The sequence below is a fragment of the Onychostoma macrolepis genome, chromosome 19 (assembly GCF_012432095.1).
Source record: "Onychostoma macrolepis isolate SWU-2019 chromosome 19, ASM1243209v1, whole genome shotgun sequence".
Classification (NCBI taxonomy): Eukaryota; Metazoa; Chordata; class Actinopteri; order Cypriniformes; family Cyprinidae; genus Onychostoma; species Onychostoma macrolepis.
The window spans coordinates 17498592-17519594 of record NC_081173.1 but is presented as its reverse complement, the minus strand read 5'-3'; the positions used below and the strand labels follow the sequence as shown (position 1 = coordinate 17519594).

The 21003-nt window shown below is 38.5% G+C and overlaps 2 protein-coding genes across 6 annotated transcripts; one reads left to right on the top strand and one right to left on the bottom strand.

Annotated features, from left to right (window-relative positions):
* Nucleotides 1–675: 675 nt before the first annotated feature.
* cd164l2 (CD164 sialomucin-like 2) lies at nucleotides 676–15964 on the bottom strand. 5 transcript variants are annotated; one of them, XM_058752490.1, is made up of 8 exons: nucleotides 15911–15964; nucleotides 15562–15644; nucleotides 13213–13314; nucleotides 12523–12627; nucleotides 2395–2472; nucleotides 2284–2316; nucleotides 1436–1586; nucleotides 677–1268 (listed from the first exon to the last, which is right to left on the bottom strand). In XM_058752490.1, the coding sequence occupies exons 3-8, from the start codon at nucleotides 13286–13288 to the stop codon at nucleotides 1253–1255; spliced, it is 459 nt and encodes a 152-aa protein (XP_058608473.1). In that variant the 5' UTR covers nucleotides 13289–13314; nucleotides 15562–15644; nucleotides 15911–15964; the 3' UTR covers nucleotides 677–1252. The 5 variants fall into 5 exon arrangements, with proteins under 5 accessions (XP_058608475.1, XP_058608473.1, XP_058608472.1 ...); XM_058752489.1 differs by lacking the exons at nucleotides 15562–15644; nucleotides 15911–15964 and adding an exon at nucleotides 15271–15542; XM_058752488.1 differs by lacking the exons at nucleotides 15562–15644; nucleotides 15911–15964 and adding an exon at nucleotides 13571–15232 and having other exon boundaries at nucleotides 678–1268.
* A 287-nt stretch (nucleotides 15965–16251) lies between these two features.
* On the top strand, nucleotides 16252–19294 carry gpr3 (G protein-coupled receptor 3). The gene is made up of 2 exons (XM_058752487.1): nucleotides 16252–16450; nucleotides 17700–19294. The coding sequence occupies exon 2, from the start codon at nucleotides 17702–17704 to the stop codon at nucleotides 18680–18682; it is 981 nt and encodes a 326-aa protein (XP_058608470.1). The 5' UTR covers nucleotides 16252–16450; nucleotides 17700–17701; the 3' UTR covers nucleotides 18683–19294.
* The last annotated feature ends 1709 nt before the right edge of the window (nucleotides 19295–21003 follow it).

The window sequence follows — 21003 nt, the reverse complement described above, 5'->3', positions numbered from 1 at the left end:
GCAAATTAGTTTTGATTCCATATTAACATTTAAGTGCTATTTACTGCAATGCAATAGAGTCACAGTCTAGCAGTCTTCTCTCCTACATATTTTATTATTCTAACTGTGATGATTTCTGTTGGTGGTTTCAGTAAAGGGTGGTGATAGACAAGAAATGTACAGTTTATATCGGGTGTTAACAATGTTTCTTCAGTCATTTGACAGTCCTACAGCCAGAATCACTGTAGGGAAACCACCCTCACATAAGCGAATGTGAGAGTATTCTTTTTGAATGTGTGTGGACGGTGTGTGTGTGCATATGCATGAAGAGTGAGTGGATTTTGTTTGTCTATGAATCAACACAGGAGAATGAGAGAAGGGAGCCCAATGTGAGGAATACAGATGCATGAGAATGCATGTACCCTGTAAAAAATGTCTTATTAAATTGATGATCAGCTTTTTTTTTTTTTCAGAAAATTCAATATATTATACAAATATAACACTATTATAGTAAGAATTTTGAATTACAGGAAAAAAGGTTGGTTGTAAAATTGAGGTAGGCTGATGAAAATTATGTTGAAAGTTGATTAAAGAGAAAATAAATGAAGGGCCGTTTAAGACACTGTCCAAAGCCTCAAAACATGGTAATTCTTGTAAGTGGTTGGTGCATCCTCCATGCCCAGAGAGGTTTAGGTAATTAAAAATTTCGTTCTACTGACACCTACAGGGTTAACACTGCATAACATTCAGAGTTTAATTACTTTATTGCTTCATTTTTCATTCAATCTCAATGCTACATGAGTCCAGGAGGTAACTACCTACAAAACATAGCATTTAATAAAAAGCAGATAAAAGGGCATGCAATTATTCAAAAAAGTAAATAAAATAGTTCAACAATCTTCCAAATCAAAGTAACAAACAGAAACAGAGCCAAACCAGAGATATAAATCACCCTAAACAGATATGAACTCACTCCACAAGAGATAATCACATGCCCAAACTCAAATGTGAATAATTAGTATATTTGTCATACCACATGTCTATATAATTCTCTGTTCACATTTCTCTCTTCTGTACACACAAAAATAGTTTTTGTCATTCAAGAAATGGTGATTTAACCAAAGCAATTAACAGGCTAATGAAGCTTTAGGACAAGCAAAACGAGAAAACAGTGTCTATAGACTTCTCCCCAATGCAACATCCATTTCTTTGAGTATCTGCTTTTCTTTATGTTTTGTTCCATGATTTTCTCTCCCATTCATGACTCATTTTCTCACTGAGGTTGATCACTGTAAGAGAAGGTGGCAAAACAGTTACAAGTTAATGATCGACACATTCAGAATGAATCCCTCTGCCTGTAAATGCCCTTGTTGTTCATACATACTGCATTAAAACTTTGAGGAAAAAATTCATCAAGAAAAAGCTCACATTCAGTTAATGCATGATTGTTACTCACATAGTTTCATAAGAGCTGTCTTTCGTTTTGAGGAACCGCATTGCAAAAAAAGCCCCAGCCTGCAACACCAGCACTAAGATGATTCCTCCAATGAAGCTGGACAGGTCAAATGATGCTTGAGAGAAATCAGGGCCTGACCCAGAGGTTGTATCTATAATGAAAATGAGAATTCAGTAAATAACAACAACTGGTGTGTAGAATTTGTCATCTATTTTCGTGATAGAGGCTCTTTTCCAAGAGCTGGTATTTGCAAGAAGATTGCTTAACTGTTGTTTCTGCCAGAAGGATGTAAAACCACAACCCATGTCTCCATTTCTGATCTTACTTCTACCTACTGCATTTCATATGTCATGTCAATGTGACCTAGTCCTGAACTAAATTCATCTTAGGTAGGGGAAATATATGACAACACGGAAAATTAATGACATAATGGAAAATTTCACTTGACACTTTATTGACCAGACATAAACATTCCATAATGCTGTAAGAGGATGTAAGTCTCTAGTCTATATACTGCTCCCCAAATTGGCTTCTTTACCTTCTCTCTTATTGCATGCTCTGAAGGTCTTTATCTCTTTTGCTCTTGAAGATTATTATACTCAGTTTTTAGTCTTTTCTCTTAGAATTTTAGCAGAGTATGTTCAGTCTGGATATTGCATTCATTTTAAAGTTTTTCTTTTAATTTTTCATATTTTACATTTAATCATCTGTAATCTTAATCACCGGTACTAATGATAATTGATTTTAATAAAATATAATTTCATAAAGTCTGCCTGGATCTCTTTCAACCACATAAATAACAAAAATAGGCATAATAGGATTTATACAGAGAAAATCAAATGCCTCACCTTTGCCACCACCATCAGTGGACCCACCATCTGCTACAATAAACAAACATACACATAAGCAGACACACATACACACACATTAATTTTGCAAATATGCACATTTTTGCTCGCCTTTGCACATGCCGGTCTCATTGTAGACAGAGCATCCCCCAAAGTCTTCAGTGTCAGACATGCATCTTGTGTCATTTCCTGAAAATGAAACATATAATACTGACATTCAGTCACCTTCAGATAAGTTAATTGATTTGCTTTAATTATTACACAGCTCTCTGGAACACTTGATTCTGATTGATCAATAGACCTTAGTAAGGGAGATGAAAGCAGACTGTGAAGAATAACGTTCTTCAGAAAAACGTTTCGTTAGCTGAAGAAAAAAAAATCAAAACAATATGTTGGTAAACAACAGTACAACCCACTGAACGCTACCCCTCACTTTTTAAATATGGCGCTGGCCTGACTAAGATCTATGGCACCACCCAGCCAGCGGTCTGGTATTTTTGATATTCAAATGCTCAAAAAAATCATTGGCACTGTTGCCTCTGAACAAGTCCACGCGGACCGAACAAGAGCGCTTAAATATTTATTTAGCTGACGCTTTTATCCAAATCGACTTACAAATGAGGACAATAGAAGCAATTAAATCCAACAAAAGAGCAATGATATGTAAGTGCTGTGAAAAGTCTCGGTTAGATGGCTAAGGACTCAACTGCTCGGATTGAGTTGGGTAAATTAGGTCATTCCACTAGGAGGGAAGAGTTAAATTAAAAGTCCCTGAAATTTCATGTGTGTAACTACTGGTAGCCAGTGCTGAATTGATAAACAGAGTTGTGATATGCACTCTTTTCTGCTTGTTAAAGGTTTAGTTCACCCAAAAATGAAAATTCTGTCATTAACTAATCACCCTCATGTCGTTCCAAACCTGTAAAGACCTTTGTTTGTCGTCAGAACACAAATTAAGATGTTTTTGATGAAATCTGAGAGCTTTCTGACCTTCCATAGACAGGAAAGGGTCCTGCCTTGGTCAAGGCAAAGAAACATAAGGACATCGTTAAATGGCCCATGTGACAACAGTAGTTCAACCGTTATTTAGGAAGCTATGAGAATACTTTTTGTGGGCAAATAACTACTTTTTTTTCAATGAATACTTCTCTCCCGGGACAGTCCTCTGCCATTATCCACGCATGTAAACAACGCACAGCACATGCATGTTCTGACTCAGCAGCACCACACAACAATGGAGGAGGACTGTTCTGTGAGAGAAGAAACCGTTGAATAAAGTTGTAATTTTTATTTATTTATTGCCCATAAAAGGTATTCTCGTAGTTTCATACAATTATGGTTGAATCATTGATGTCATATGGACCATTTTAATGATGTCCTTACTACGTCCTTTTAATTATTAGGTGAACTATCCCTTTAAAGACTAAGGCTAGTTCACACTACAGGATTTTAAACCCGATTTAAACCCAATTTGCAAGTTGCAACGAGCTCGCCGACAGGTTGGGCTGTAATCGGGGGGAAATCAGCGGGTGATCAGCGCTCCGTAATCTTTATGTGTGAACTACACAAGGATGCATCAAAGAGGCTCGCTGACGCGTGTCCAAATATCTAGCATGCCAAATATCTGGACCGGTCTGCCGACTCGACATCACGTGGTGTCAGGTGTGGTGACGAGCTACAGCCAATGAAAGAGCAAGGCATACCGTTCCGTTCGCAAATCCCGCCCACCCTAGTTACTGTTGCTATGACCGACAAACAATGCCGCTCTCACACTACACACATGTTCTCATGCAGTGAAAAATACATCGCAGAGCAAAGAGGAAACTAACAGCATCGCACACATCCAGCTTCATATCTATCGGTTTTCATACCTGATAAGTTTGTTCGGTAGCTTACGGAGTATGGAGACGGATTTAGGAGACGAGAAACACCGGTTCGACAAAGCAGTTAAAATCTGCGTAAAAGGAAGTTCAAATGGCACAGTTGCATCAGTATACGTTTTTATATCGGTTTTGCATTTGTTAACACTATCGGGTAAGTTTAGGGCTGGATTTGGTGTAGGCAGGCCCGGATTAACACAGTGTAGTGCCCTAGGGTGAGCACATTTGAAGTGCCCTCCCTCCCTCCCTCCCTCCCTCAAAATTCAGGAGCACCTTCTGATCAATAACAAAAATTAGCTTTCCCATTAGAAGGTGATATTTGACTCCTTAAAGTGATTTACAGGGGTATTTTCTGGTATTTTTGCAATGCAATTTTTTTTTCTCTAATTTTATTAAAAGTATGTCATTATGTCAAATTCAAAAGTCCATATTTATAAGCTTTTCCAAAATGTCTAATAAAAAAAAATAGAATAAGAACAGGTAGAATAATAAGAATAAGTTACCAATCAAAATAAATCAATATTAACAAAATCAGTTTCCACTACAAAGGTGGCACAGAACACAAAAGTGGCATGAAGGTAAATTTACAGACATTTACAAAGGCTCAGAGGTGGGATGGATGTTTTAAATTCATAACAATGTTGTGAGATTAATGTTTTAAATATAAAATTTTGAATATAGAACTATTGTTTGATTGAAATGATTTAAGTAACTATGACACTTTAAAAATAAAACTGCCAGCAGGTGGCAGCAAGTCACTGATTTTTATCACTGAATCATTCATTTAACTGATTTGTTTGAACGGCTGATTCATTCAGAAACGAAGCAAGTGACTCCTGCGTCCCAATGTGCATACTATCCACCCTATCTGCCCTAAATAGTATTGAAAATGACTACTATCACATAGAATTTAGGATGGATAGTATGCACATTGGGACGCAGGCACTGTCTTTATGAATGGATAATTGAATCACTGACTCTAGATTCATTTAAAAACGCAGGTTCATTCATAAACGAAACAACGCTGTATTTGAATGGAGATGCGCAGCGGCTCAGCTGTGACTGTTTGAAACTATTTTCCTTTACGAAATAGAGCAAAATCGGAAATATTGTTAAATTCATACAATGTACATCACTTTATATAACTTATTGTTTGTTGAACTGTTGTATTAATTTGATATCACATTTGCAAACTCCCTATAATCTTTAAAAGCTATCATAGTTCATCGCAATCTCACAAAGCTCCATAATAATCAATGAAGCGCTCTACACTGCACAACGAATCTCTTATTTACACCCTGTCTACACTTTGTTTGTTATAACGAGAGGATTTGTGAGCTTGCATAACTCAGCAATGAACAAAAGTATTTTGAGCAGTGAGTGGATTCTGATTAACATTGCATTCAAGAAATTAATGTCTGCGACACATTACTCACGCTGCGAACACGCAAGTAGAAATCTTTGAAGCTCCCTGAGCGCAAACACAAATGCTGATCGGGTATGTTTTGATAGTTGCACGCAGTACTTTTCAGTCGCATTGTAGAGCCCTGGCTATGTGCCCTGATATTTTCTCATTTTTAATTTACATTTAGCCCAACTGCTACGCTGATGCTGCCTATCCATTATGAATTGAATATTATAAATTGGCGGGCTCGACTCTGACTGGGGGAGGGCGCAATTACACTGTGGCCTGACCCAATCGCAGTTCTATATGCATGCATATATTTTATATTCTCTCTGTATACATTGGATCATTAACTGTTTATTTTCTATGCATCTGCAACTCTTCCAGCAAAATAATATATACAAAACATTAAAAATATTTTAAAGGTCTAGTTATTTTCTTAATCACTTGGTGCCCCCTTATTGGCTGGTGCCCCAGGGCACTCGCCCAATCCCGTCTATGGATAACCCGGCCCTGGGTGTAGGGCATATTTCCAACACGATAGAGCATTAACCTTTAGCGACAGTCCCCGGATATTTGAATTCTGAACCGCCGCAATACGTATCTGAAGCAACGTAATGAAAAAACAGCAATACGTACCAATATCTACGTAATAAAAATGTGCCAGGGTTCACATATTGAACCTGTGTTTTAGCGCCACTCAGTGGACATTTCTATTTCAAACTGCGGCGAAACGTGCAGCAAGGTACGTAAAACGGTGTCGCACAAAAAGTGCGCAGAGATTTTTATGAGACCAGGTTGCAGAGAAGACAGAGCAGGTTACTTCTGATATGAAACAAGATCTCAGGACTCTCAGCTTTTAAATTGAGTTATTTTTAAAGAAATTCAAACAATAAATACCTTCTGTCAGGACCACTATCGTCAAATGTTAGATACTTAGCATAAAGTTTTGGTTTGGCGGTATGGTTCTGTTCTGTGCAAAAACTCCCTGCCCATCCATGCAGCCTGTCATGAATGAGCAGGGAGAGCAACAATAATAACCCCCCTAGGGTAAACAGAACAGAACAAAGCATATATCATTAATGTACTTAATGATATTTAAGTCTGATTCAGCAAGGAATATCAGAAAGACAAGTCCTGACTGTGCGAAAGGAGGAGTTGGGTATGGAGGAGGGTGATTTGCTCCTGAGCAAGTGGAAAAAGCTGCTGATTGATACGGAATAGAGCTTATATAGGATGCCGCGATAGGTGTTGTATTCCTATAGGTAGATATGATCAGCTGAGAATCAGCTGATGCAAGCTTGACTCATGTGACCTGCCAGAACTAACGCTAACACTTCATTTTTGTGGCTCTTCAATGTGTCGTGACAGATCACTGTATTGCCTCAGTTCAAACACGTGAACCGATCATCTTTTCTTATGTACTTAATGCACGAAATGAACATGAATAAACATCAGAAAGTGTTTTAATTCAACCGCGAAACGCATCAATTTTCAAATTTAAGTCCACCGAAGTTAATCTACTCTTCTGTCTGATTTGTGGTTAAAGGCTAGAAGGGATACAGCTGCGGCTACTGGGCATGCGCATTTACATATTTTCCGAGCCAACAATATAATGTTAAACCTATAAAAAGGGTTTTAAAAAGCACATGGCATCGTAGTTTCCTCACTTTACAGTGTCGCAGTGACCGTCTTTTTGCAGTAAAGGACCCATCATAGTTTATTGAGTGGGAAGATGACATGAAGCGTCGCGGTTAACCTGCAATGAAAACAGATGAGCGCACATGTGCATGTAAAGCTCCCATTCGGGGCGAAGTTCTCGGGATTTTGTCCACAGAATGATAAGAGCACACGTTTTAACATATTATTTTATTATTTCTCACTCAGTATTTTAACTTAAGCGCCTGCATCCATGCATACAGCGCCGGACATGACAGATTTCTGGTGGCAAAACAAGTACTTTAAAGGAATACCTTAGCTTATTGCCGTTACTATGGCAGCCCACAACTGCACAGCTTAACCCTATTTATATTTAGTTACATTGAAAAAGTTTCAATTCAGTCAATCATTTTTTTTTTTTACCCCTTTTTAACATGTATTTCTATGAAGACTGGCCGTAGCTGTCGGGCAAGATGGCGGATAGCAGGGTCTGCACATAATATACGCCTTCTGATTGGTCAGATGGCATGTCAATCAAGCTCTTTGCGAACGGTCAATTCTGGCGTGTCACGACAAAACGTGGTTTAGGGATCGAATCAAGTCGTTGGGTGACTGAGTTGTTGTCAGCTCCTGTAGTGTGTAACCAGGGGCGCAGATAGGATTTTTTAACTGGGGGGGACCAAGCTGTCAGCAAATTATTTAAACTCAATTCGTTATTTTGCGTAATGTGGGCTTTAACTATTGCTCAAGTAGTTACTTTGCGTAATTTGGGCTAATGATTTGCACTAAAAAGCCATTGGGGGATTCTTATTTGAAATCATGGATAAACAACAATGAACAAAGGTAAACAAAGGCCTACGTGATCACCACTAGCAATTCATGATCAGACTGTTATTTGACTAGTATGCCAATCACCCACCAAAACTTCATGTCTTCAGCAAAGTATGTTTTATTTAAACATTTGCTTATCTCAGCATACAAAGTTTATGAACAAAAAAGCAAAGAACCTATGTGCAAAAAACAATAATAAAATATAATACCTCAGTCAATTTATACAGTACAATGGGTTAAATGATAAGATAAAACATTATTTCCTGACGATAAATAGTTTTTGCTGTGTTTGCTAAGTGCAAAAGCCTTCTTGCCATTATTGTCAGACTAGTTATTCCCCTTAACAAATCTAATCTGCCACATCTGGGAAAGTCAACAGGCATAGGATACTTACATTGTTTGTTTTTTGAAAAAACGAGGTGATTGTTTTTTGTCTCTTCATTGCCTTTATGTGGCATTTGCAGTCGATTTTTTTCAGTTCAGAAAATCACCGACTCAGCTCAGTCATAAATTGTATATGATCACTATGGTTACCGCTCATACAGGCACGAGGTCCCGCCTTTGTCGCCTCTGATTGGCTAGAAGGGCTCTCTCCGATTGGCTACACTAACGCGACCCCTAAAACTACCCAATAGGAGGAGACCCTTCTAGCCAATCAGAGGCGAAAAAAGGCGGGACCTTCCCCTACCATCTTGGGAAAAAAAGATTCGCGCCCTGGCGTCACTCAGAGAGAGTGCAAACACTGGTTAATCCTCTGTTTTACCGATTTTTGTCGCCTTTTGTAGGGATAGTGAGGGCGGGGGACGGATCGGGTCACTATGAATTTGGGGGGGGGGGTCATTGTGAACACCACAACGACTTAAAGACAGACAATCAAGTCATGTAGTCTGAACAGCACAGCGATCTGCCGATGTGTAAATTTGTGTAGTGTGAACTTGGCTTAATCTTACTGTCAGGTTCTGGATTAGTTGTAGAGGTTTGTTAGAACTGGCCTTATTTTTAAAGTAAGCGCAGGAGAGGCCATTTTTAATTTAATTTAATTTAATTTAATTTAATTTAATTTAATTTAATTTAATTTAATTTAATAATTTAATAATTTAATTTAATTTAATTTAATTTTTACTTATACAAAAACAGTTAACTATGCTGTTACTTGTTGACATTTTGCTTTAATTTACAATATTAATGTAATCGTTAAGACACTGGTTTGTTGAACAACAAATTTTTCCATTTACTGCACGTTTCAAATGAAGGCAACTGGCACCATCTTGCATCTCTCAGAATGGGCTGAATAGAAGCTCAGAAGCTTAGAATCTTGAGATATATTACTTTAGAAGCTATGTAGTAGGTGAAAAAAAACAGAAAGTGTTTTAATTCAACCGCGAAACGCATCAATTTTCAAATTTAAGTCCACCGAAGTTAATCTACTCTTCTGTCTGATTTGTGGTTAAAGGCTAGAAGGGATACAGCTGTGGCTACTGGGCATGCACATTTACATATTTTCCGAGCAACAATATAATGTTAAACCTATAAAAAGGGTTTTAAAAAGCACATGGCATCGTAGTTTCCTCACTTTACAGTGTCGCAGTGACCGTCTTTTAGCAGTAAAGAACCTGTCATAGTTCAATGAGTGGGAAGATGACATGAAGCGTCGCGGTTAACCTGCATTGAAAACAGATGAGCGTCCCATTCGGGGCGAAGTTAACGGGATTTTGTCCACAGAATGATAAGAGCACACGTTTTGACATATTTTATTATTTCTCACTCAGTATTTTAACTTAAGCGCCTGCATCCATGCATACAGCGCCGGACATGACAGATTTCTGGTGGCAAAACAAGTACTTTAAAGGAATACCTTAGCTTATTGCCGTTACTATGGCAGCCCACAACTGCACAGCTTAACCCTATTTATATTTAGTTATATTGAAAAAGTTTCAATTCAGTCAATCATTTTTTTTTTTACCCCTTTTTAACATGTATTTCTATGAAGACTGGCCGTAGCTGTCGGGCAAGATGGCGGATAGCAGGGTCTGCACATAATATACGCCTTCTGATTGGTCAGATGGCATGTCAATCAAGCTCTTTGCGAACGGTCAATTCTGGCGTGTCACGACAAAACGTGGTTTAGGGATCGAATCAAGTCGTTGGGTGACTGAGTTGTTGTCAGCTCCTGTAGTGTGTAACCAGGGGCGCAGATAGGATTTTTTAACTGGGGGGGACCAAGCTGTCAGCAAATTATTTAAACTCAATTCGTTATTTTGCGTAATGTGGGCTTTAACTATTGCTCAAGTAGTTACTTTGCGTAATTTGGGCTAATGATTTGCACTAAAAAGCCATTGGGGATTCTTATTTGAAATCATGGATAAACAACAATGAACAAAGGTAAACAAAGGCCTACCTGATCACCACTAGCAATTCATGATCAGACTGTTATTTGACTAGTATGCCAATCACCCACCAAAACTTCATGTCTTCAGCAAAGTATGTTTTATTTAAACATTTGCTTATCTCAGCATACAAAGTTTATGAACAAAAAGCAAAGAACCTATGTGCAAAAACAATAATAAAATATAATACCTCAGTCAATTTATACAGTACAATGGGTTAAATGATAAGATAAAACATTATTTCCTGACGATAAATAGTTTTTGCTGTGTTTGCTAAGTGCAAAAGCATTCTTGCCATTATTGTCAGACTAGTTATTCCCTTAACAAATCTAATCTGCCACATCTGGGAAAGTCAACAGGCATAGGATACTTACATTGTTTGTTTTTTGGAAAAACGAGGTGATTGTTTTTTGTCTCTTCATTGCCTTTATGTGGCATTTGCAGTCGATTTTTTTCAGTTCAGAAAATCACCGACTCAGCTCAGTCATAAATTGTATATGATCACTATGGTTACCGCTCATACAGGCACGAGGTCCCGCCTTTGTCGCCTCTGATTGGCTAGAAGGGCTCTCTCCGATTGGCTACACTAACGCGACCCCTAAAACTACCCAATAGGAGGAGACCCTTCTAGCCAATCAGAGGCGAAAAAAGGCGGGACCTTCCCCTACCATCTTGGGAAAAAAAGATTCGCGCCCTGGCGTCACTCAGAGAGAGTGCAAACACTGGTTAATCCTCTGTTTTACCGATTTTTGTCACCTTTTGTAGGGATAGTGAGGGCGGGGGACGGATCGGGTCACTATGAATTTGGGAGGGGGGGTCATTGTGAACACCACAACGACTTAAAGACAGACAATCAAGTCATGTAGTCTGAACAGCACAGCGATCTGCCGATGTGTAAATTTGTGTAGTGTGAACTTGGCTTAATCTTACTGTCAGGTTCTGGATTAGTTGTAGAGGTTTGTTAGAACTGGCCTTATTTTTAAAGTAAGCGCAGGAGAGGCCATTTTAATTTAATTTAATTTAATTTAATTTAATTTAATTTAATTTAATTTAATTTAATTTAATTTAATAATTTAATTTAATTTAATTTTACTTATACAAAAACAGTTAACTATGCTGTTACTTGTTGACATTTTGCTTTAATTTACAATATTAATGTAATCGTTAAGACACTGGTTTGTTGAACAACAAATTTTTCCATTTACTGCACGTTTCAAATGAAGGCAACTGGCACCATCTTGCATCTCTCAGAATGGGCTGAATAGAAGCTCAGAAGCTTAGAATCTTGAGATATATTACTTTAGAAGCTATGTAGTAGGTGAAAAAAAAAACAGAATATGAAAAGAGCAGTATGTCAGAGTATTCATAAAAAAGTAGGCAAAAAGTTCCCGGATGACCTTCTGTTTGTCTGTTTGTTTACGGACAGTTTACTACTGCTCGAGGCCACAGGAGAGGATTTGTAAATGGAAGTGAAGCGACACAACAGGTAGGTCACATGAAAACATGATGAATTTAGTATTTCCGGATTACAATCATATACAATTTTATCAACTTAAATCAATAATTCAAGTCATGTATTTGTTTATTTGACAAGTAGTCGAGTAGAAAGTTCTATAATGTCATTCAGTGTCTGTGTTTTAAACCTGTTGTTTATTTTAGAGTGTAAAGCAAAGTGAGCATAGACAGCATGTAAACCTAGTTGTATTTTAGATATGGGTCTAAAAGACAGAGAGACTGGGTTACAGAGTTGGTTGCCTTGGCAACAGAGCATGAATAGACTAAAAGATGCTGCTTCTTGTTGAACATCTCTCTCTCTTCATGTCTCCTCACACTTATTTCCAGGAGGGTAGATAATGGTGTTGAATTATTTACTAAGACTGATGTCTGTGTGGACGGCAGCTGTAACTGCGCGTGTGCCTGTGTTTGAATAATTCACCGGGTTGTTCCTGAGATGGCTCTCTGTGGCTAGGATCACATGTCCTTCAGTGGGATCCTCTGTATGTGTGTGTGCGCACAAACAACAGAGACATTGCACAGGAGATTTCATTTAACTCATATGCTACATGTGTTTCTTTACCGTCATTACAACTTTGCCACACACATCGTGTCAGGTTGAGGGCCGGGTCTCCGCTGATGCAGCCATTACACGAGTCAAACTGAGAACAGTCCCCAGTGAGTGAATCTGTCAGCCCATCAAGAGATAAAAGATGTAAGCATATATTCCCACCTAATACTCACATATGTTTGAGAGAAAAAGTTAGAAATGTTATCAAATAAATTATAGATAAATCACATTGTAGAAGAGAGAGAAATGCTTTTCTGAATTGATATCAATGAGTAAGTGTTGTTCAGCAGCACTCAAATGCAACAGAACAAAACAGACTTAAACTGGATCTGCCACAAGACCTGCTCCTCTAACTAATACTGTCTTTTTTCCTCAGACTTGACAAATTTGACTCTTAAACTGTGCTTTAATACAAGAACTGATTTATCAAAACTCACAGATTTTACATGGATTAGACTGATGCTTAACATTTTTTAAATATCTGAAATTTATTTTTATGATCTAAAATAATAAAATATAATGATTAAAATAGCAATAAAGAAAAGTTGCAATTGGATATTATGGCTGCGAGCCTGCAAGACATCAGAGCAAGATAGTCCAGTAGTCAATGTATTTTAGATTTGAAGATTGTTCAAATTTTAACTAAAAAACTATTAGCTATTCAGCATTGATATACGAGCTCATTATTGTATTGACACTTACCTGAGGTTTGTGAATTGGTTATAATAACCTGCGTTAGCAGTACAATCCCACAGAGTGCGGCCCACACACACCTCATCCTCAAAAAATCGTCAGTAATCCCTCCTGTAATAAACACATGCACGAAGTTCCTCATTTCAAACTGGAAACGTTGACTTAAATTATCAGCAAAGCAACAGCTTAACCTATGAGTAAATCACTATTTATCTCTGAATCAGTCTAACAATCTTAACTTTTTCTAGTCAGACTTACTCTGCGAAACACTGACCCCAATAACGCAACTAAAGTTTGATACAAGCACTAGACGCCAACAAGTTGAAAGTGAAACATTTGATGAACTGAGAAACACAAACAACTTTACCTCAGCTCAGAAAGCGTAAAACTAAAAACTTAAAAGAGTAGGAGTCATAAATGTGCCTGTCAAGCAAACATCCAGTCCAAAATGTCTGTGTCCTCCAGACGAAAGGTCGTCGTGTACTGTGAGGAGCATGTGGTGTGTGTGTGTGTGTGTGTTGACGTCATGCCCTCTGATTCAGCGAGACTGGAAGGTGTGTAATGTGAGACAGGTAACATGGCAACCAAATGGCAAATGAGCATGTCTTGATATCCACACCACTGAAGACATTCTGCCTTTTCACAAGCAGGCTGCAGAAATTTGTCATATCTCGTTCCCAAAAGATGCAGGTCTCCTGCGTCATACCAGACCATTATAAACAATCAAAAGCATGTCCATACTGGTTCTTTTGACCATCTTTCTGTTTGTCTGTCTCTCCGGTGGCCCAGAAAAGGTTTTTAGAGAAAGCATTGTAGTGTAAAAGACTAAAAGGCTGTGTGGATGCCATGTAGTTATATATTTTATATATAATTACATTTTTAAATATATTTTAAAATAGATGTAAAATTGTTATATTGCTAATGTAGATTTTAAAATATGTTTGCATAAATATATTTTCAGGTTACGTATATTTCCTCATTTATTTCTAGCCATTTTATAAGTGATTTATTACATATTTTCATATGAAATATAACTGCATTTACACAGTCCAACATAAATGAATAAAATACATTTTGTTTTTACCCAAAATGCATTTTGAAATTTGAAATACATTTTCCTGTCCCCCTCAAGTACATTTTGTAATATATTTTGGCATTTGAAGGTTTAAACAAAATTTGTGCTTTGTACAACATAATTATTGTACATTTGAAATATATTTTAGCCAGGAAAAACAACAAGAGCAAGAGAGCCTGGCCCTGTTTGGCATAGTTACATAACAAGTTCTCTTTTCTCTATATCCCTCAATTCCTCTGCGTCCTCGCCATGCTCCTGGATGCTCAGTTTTTAATTGTAATTAAAAGTCACAGCATAATAAACTTTAGCAGAGGAGGCGATGATATATATGTAGGTGCGGGAATGCATGCTTGTGTAGGAAGAAGCAGTCACCACTATCATTGCTACATCTGGGGATCAATGCAAATCAGGTCAGCTTTTGTTTTTGCAATAAATTCAGTGCCTACCCATCGTTCAATTAAAACCCACCGAGAATCTCCCTAACCCACACCATCACTCCTTAAACTGTTTTGTAATGTCTCACGACACACAGACAGATCAATAGGTAGTGCCAAGCCATGTGAATAGAGAGAGAGTGGGCGTCCTCCTCTAGGGAGAACTAGGTGCAGAGAGATAAAGCCGCGCATGCGCTCTGCAGATATTAGGTAACGGCGAGAAATTCCGCAGTACACCCCCCACCACACGCGCACACAGACTTCCCGCCAAAAAGGAGCTCAAGGAGATACAACGGTGGAATGATAAACAGTGTCTGTGCTCTTATTTCTAAACATCCTTTTCAAATGATTCTCTCATTGGCATAAGCTCACAGAAGCAAGCATACTGAACCTCAGAAATGAATTGGTGGGGACACATGAAGTGCATCAGGCCAATAATGCATTATTGTATAACACACAATGGATTTGTACAGACTAGCAGGGATGGATAAAATAAACACTAAAAAGGCACCAGCAGGAAATCCTGGAAAGCTGCATTTAGAAACAAGGTGCAATTACCTTAAGGAGGTTGTTCAAACTGATCCTTTAAATTTAGTTGTTATTATTATTATTATTCTTAGACTATCTTTTACCAACAAGCCCCCAGTTTAGTCAACCTTAGCAGTCCTTAAAGATGGATTGTTCAATAAATTGTTCAGTATCTTCAGTCAGTATTCTCTATTGACACTTCCCGACCACAGAAAGCTTAAGGGGGTATTGCTTATAAGATTCCCCAGCTGGTGACCACCGGAAGCGCATGTCCTTATATAGAGAACAGGAGAGTTCCCCAGTATTGTAGCCCTCGCCCACCTGCTTCATTAAAATGCAGAGACACGCGAGCACTGCGACGCCCACGCGCCAAATCTGCCGGGAAGCGCCATAATCTCCATCATCTGCGGGGAAATTATGTCATAGTTATAACCTTCAATCATCCGAATAGTAGCATTTGAATAAAAATGGTAAATTAGGCAGATGCACTTGCGCGAGTTCCTTTGTCACATATATACAAGGTTATAGATGCACATGTGGGATTTTATGGTAGTAGAGGTGAAATTAATAACCGTAGAGTTGTGCCACGTACCCCAATAGTGCGGCACAACTTACGTCACAATCAACGAAGCGAGCAAGTTTTTCAGCACCATGGACAGCAGTGACTCACTCTCACATACCCCCTCAATCACACATGATCACGCGCTTGGGGCCAGCCTTTTGTATTTTGAGATAGGTTTACTAGTTTAATGTTTTATCGGTGATTTTTATGAAGGCCCAGTGCATTTTGGTCCACGCACGGACTGCCTTTAACAAGGCCGATTGATTACACTTTGTCCTCTCTCCCGCCGTCGCAGTGGGCGGGGTGAAAGAATGCGGTATTTTTATGAATGAAATTACGACAGAGGCTGGTGTCCCTGAGAGTCTCCTGATTGGTCGACCGGGGCAGAATCGCCACTCATCATCGTAACTGACGTCAGAGAGGAATCGGTGAAGGTATAGCTCGCAGCCCACCGGAGCTGAGAAGAGCGAATACAGCGGAGCTACGAGGAACAAGATATCGTTTTCTCAAGAACTGGATTTGCTCGCGCCTCAGCGGACCCCGGGATTCACCGCCAGCTCGAGCTCAGATTTCAGCGCGCGCTCCAAGAGACCTTAAGTCGGATGGTGGCGTGAAGAATTGACCGCTTTGCAATCTTCTACAGCTTCCGTAAGTCTGTTTTATGCATCTTTGTATATTCTCTGACTCTTGTTGAATTCAAGATGACTAGCTTTGCTGTCAGAAATTCGCCGTGAAAAGTTATACAGCGAGAATATTTAAAGACATTAAGGGATGGTGTTTTGGGTGCGCGTATATTTTACATAACCTTGTCTGCTTGAGGAGCACTCAAATCTGCTTTGAACTTCAAAACGGTGATTCCCAGCCAGGCGCACGTCGAACCCTGCAGGATCCAGGAGATACCTATAAATGCTTAGTTTGCTTATAAACCTACTGGAATTGTTGCAAGATTGTTTGAATTCATATTAATGATAATGCTACAAGAATAACTACTGTAATGTGAGTTCTGGATGATGATAATAGGTGGCAAATACATGTTAACTTAAAGTTCAAAATTAGCCTTTCAGTGAACAATGGCTAACATGACACTAAAACATATGAATGCAATATGATTCATATTCATAATGCAATATGAAGTTAATAAACAACATGAAATGTAACCTTCAACAACCCAATATACCTAATATACAGATAGAAAAAAACAAGACAAAATATTAACATTTTGTTGTATTATATTAATATAGAAATTGATGAGTAATATATTTTAAAGTGACAGCAAAGTCATTTAGAATTTTAGGAAAACAAAGCAGCAGCTGTTTTCAATATTGATAATAGTAAGAAATGCTTCTTGAGCAGCAAATTAGAATGCTTTCTGAAGGATCATGTGACATGGAAGACTGGAGTAATGGCTGCTGAAAATTCAGCTTTGCCATCACAGGAATAAATTACACTTTAAAATATATTAATAGAAAACGGTTAATTAAAATTTTTATATTTCACTGTATTACTGTGAGACTTCTTTCAAAAACATTAAAAACTCTTACCAACCCCAAACCTATTATATTATATTATATTATAGGTTTTTATTGTAGAATTCTTACACTTATTATAATTAAATATTCTTTTTACTTTAAAATTGTAATGTAATCTAAATCAGATGTGCAGTGTATGCATTTGGAGATGACTAATAAAGTGTTCCATTAGCTTTTTCCCTTGCCAGTTTCTCCAGCAGTACTTGTAGTATGCAGACTAGGGATGTCTGATTGAACACGATGTTGTTAACTGCAGCTCATCTTACTCTGCATGTCATTATGAGGTCAGGAGCTCTAGTGCTCAGCAGAATGCGTGACAGTCACCGGGCTGTGGATTGCGTGACTAAATCTGTCTCTCTCTCCCACAGTAATGGCCCTGAACAACTCTGAAGTGGGCTTAGAAGTCATCTTGGCGATGAACCAACTGCTGGAGCTCACCCCTTCCCACGTCACCCCTAAACCTCTGGAGGCCACAGTGATGACTCCATGGGATGTGGCCCTGTGCGTATCAGGAGCCCTGATTTGCTGTGAAAATGCAATCGTCGTGGCCACCATCTTCTCCTCGCCGTCTCTGCGGGCACCTATGTTCCTGCTAATTGGCAGCCTGGCCTGGGCGGACTTCCTGGCAGGGGTGGGACTCCTTTTGCACTTCCTGTCGCGCCGGTGCGTGTACTCAGAAGCTCTAGAGCTGGGCAGCGTGGGTCTGTTAGTGAGCGCGCTCTGTGCGTCCGTGTTCTCTCTGTTGGGAATCACCCTGGACCGGTTCCTCTCGCTACATCGCGCTCTGACCTACGGATCCCGCCGCGCACACACGCAAACACGCTGCGCTCTGGCCGTCGGCTGGACTCTTGCCGGTCTTCAAGGTGCCCTGCCTGCCATGGGCTGGAATTGCTTGCACGATGGAGAATCCTGCAGCGTTCTTCACCCTTTGACCCGAGTGCACTTGGCGACCCTGTGCGGCGGCTTCCTGCTGACCTTGGCTCTGATGCTGCAGCTCAACGCCTGTATCTGCCGGGTCGTACTTCGCCACTCGCACCAAATCGCCCTCCAGAGACACACGCTCCCGTCTGCGCGCACACACACGCGTCGTCGGGTTCACACACTCGCCCTCATCCTTGCCACATTCGCCAGCTGCTGGATGCCCTTCGCCTTGTATGGTCTCTTGGCCGACGGATCGTCTCCAGCTTTGTATACTTACGCCACATTGGTTCCAGTCACAGGAAACTCTCTGCTGAACCCTCTGATCTATGCCTACAGAAACACACACATACAGAGAGTGCTGCGACAGGCCTGCTGCTGTTGTCTACCCAACACACCCAACAAAAACACACACACTCCCAGTGATGTCTAACATCATGTGCTGTGAGCACACCTGAACACTTTGGAAGATTCTATGGTGCCATACAAGATCCTTTTCATGTTTTATGTCTGTTTCTGTTTGGGAATATCACTGTGCCAGTTGCCAAATCTTCTGTCTCAATGGAGTTAACATGACCACTGTCAGTGACCTGATCTGATCTGCATCACTTTATTAATTGCTAAAATGTGTTTATGTAACTGTGTCATTTTTTACTTTATACTGAGAAGACTGCCACTGTTGTAGTTGCCAACTGAAGGGTTTCGAGCAGAACGCCTCCTGTCCGCTTTAATGTCTCAGATTTGTGCCTCATTTTATGTCCTCTGAAGTTCAGAGTTTACTGATGAAATCAAAATCATTTGCACTTTACAATAATGACTTGACTTTTAAACTGAAACTTGTTTGAATTTTGTTTGTATTTAATGATCAAATTATTTGCCATTTGTTATTCTGACTGATGTTTTTTATACTTCATAAATGTCTTGTTTGCACTTACAATGTATTAATGTTGCACAAAATGTCCAAATGTATGAATGAATGTTTTATTGTTCAAATGAGATGTTTTATGGAAAATGTTTATAATGAATAAATTGTAAGTTTTGTACATTTTCTGTTGTATTTTTTCGAAAAACATTTTTGTCGTATCAAAAGTGCGAAAATGTGGTTTTATGGTTTTAACTTAAATTAAGATTTGAAATATTAACCCAAATAGATTGGCTGTGAATCAAGGTTATTATAGTTAACTAAAACCATAAAAATCTTCCATTACTTGAAATGAAATATTAAAAAACATGTCTAATTTTTATTTAGTTAAACTAAAATAACTAAATCTGAAATGAAAATTAAGGAAAATATATAGAATATATTTAAAAATAGATATTTAAAAACACTAATAAAATGTAATATATATATATATATATATATATATATATATATATATATATACAGAGCTGGGTAGTAACTGATTACATGTAATCTGGATTACATAATCAGATTCCAAAAATTAAGTACTTGTAATTAGAGTAAATTCCATTTTAAAATACTCGTAATCAGACTACAGTTACCTTTTTATGGATTACATGATTACATATTATTCACACAATAGCCTACCGGTTATATACATATTATATATAGTCCAGTTTTGTGGACATTCACACAAAGATCAGTCATTAGTCAGGTGGCAACAGCATTTGACATCTGGATTTACAAAAATCATTAAACCTTATTCACCAAATAGCCTATATTTGCTTTAAGTGCCCCTGAGATTTAAAAATAAATATTTCAATAATTAGCACATTTGCATGTTCACGGTTTCTTTGATGTTGATTAATGATCACATGGCATGCAGGTAAACAAAAATATTTCATATTTTTTTAGTAAGTGTTTTATTTAAAACAAAGACTATAGAAATACAAAGACGGTTCACTCCTATACTTATGAATGGGAGAAACTGTAACGTGCAATATGGAGGAATAGTCCCACCTTCTGAATGAAAGAGCCAAATTTCCTGGAAACGGTGTGCAACGTGGTTTGAGATATGTTTTCTCATCAGCAGCAACATGTATTTAAACCACGCTGTATTAAAGAGACAGCTCGCACAATGGGTCCAAGTAAAGTCGTTTACAAATGTGTCCGCTGCAGCTCGGTATACGCAACAATTGAAGATATTAGAAGACATGTTTGTCATAGGAGTTTTATAGTAACAATATAGCATATCAACATGATGATGTAATTGTTTATATTTTTAGCTTCATTGCAAGGCAAGTTTATTTATGTACCAAATTTCATACACAATGGTAATTAAGTGCTTTACATAAGAATGGACGGCAAGGGCTGTAACTGCAACATTGAGCATATTTTGCAGTATTAAACACGTATTTATACCGATTTCATCAGGCTCGAAAATTCTTCAAAAGAACACAAAGAATGGCCTTCTCTTGCGTCATCAGAACAGGGTGTTCAACGCACCGTTTCCGTTTAAAAAGTTTAGTAATGTTTTGACGGGGCTGAACGCAGCCCTGACTAGACCAGTCAACGCACATGCACAGTTATAAGCACGTTATGACTCCGCATGCACATTGGCTGGTCTAGCCTGAAAAATAAGCTTTTTAAACGCTATTTGACCATAAGAAACAACTTTCATGGGGCAATTCATTTTATAATTTTGTTGCTGATTCGACATTTCAGCAAGCAGTTTTTGAGATTTCAGGATTCCCCATTCATTAAGATGATTTGCTGCCTGGAGGCGTTGCAAATATGGCCGCCAGTGAAGAGACTTTCCTCGAAAGGAATTTGTTTTTAAATTATTTATTTTC

Excerpts from the sequence above, each read along its gene's own strand:
- gpr3 (XM_058752487.1), top strand. The coding sequence starts at position 17,702 with ATGGCCCTGAACAACTCTGAAGTGGGCTTAGAAGTCATCTTGGCGATG.
- cd164l2 (XM_058752490.1), bottom strand. The coding sequence starts at position 13,288 with ATGAGGTGTGTGTGGGCCGCACTCTGTGGGATTGTACTGCTAACGCAG. Across the intron at positions 12,628-13,212 it reads AACCAATTCACAAACCTCAG|ATTCACTCACTGGGGACTGT; the intron begins GTAAGTGTCAAT and ends ATGGGCTGACAG. Across the intron at positions 2,473-12,522 it reads GTGGCAAAGTTGTAATGACG|GAAATGACACAAGATGCATG; the intron begins GTAAAGAAACAC and ends TTTCATTTTCAG.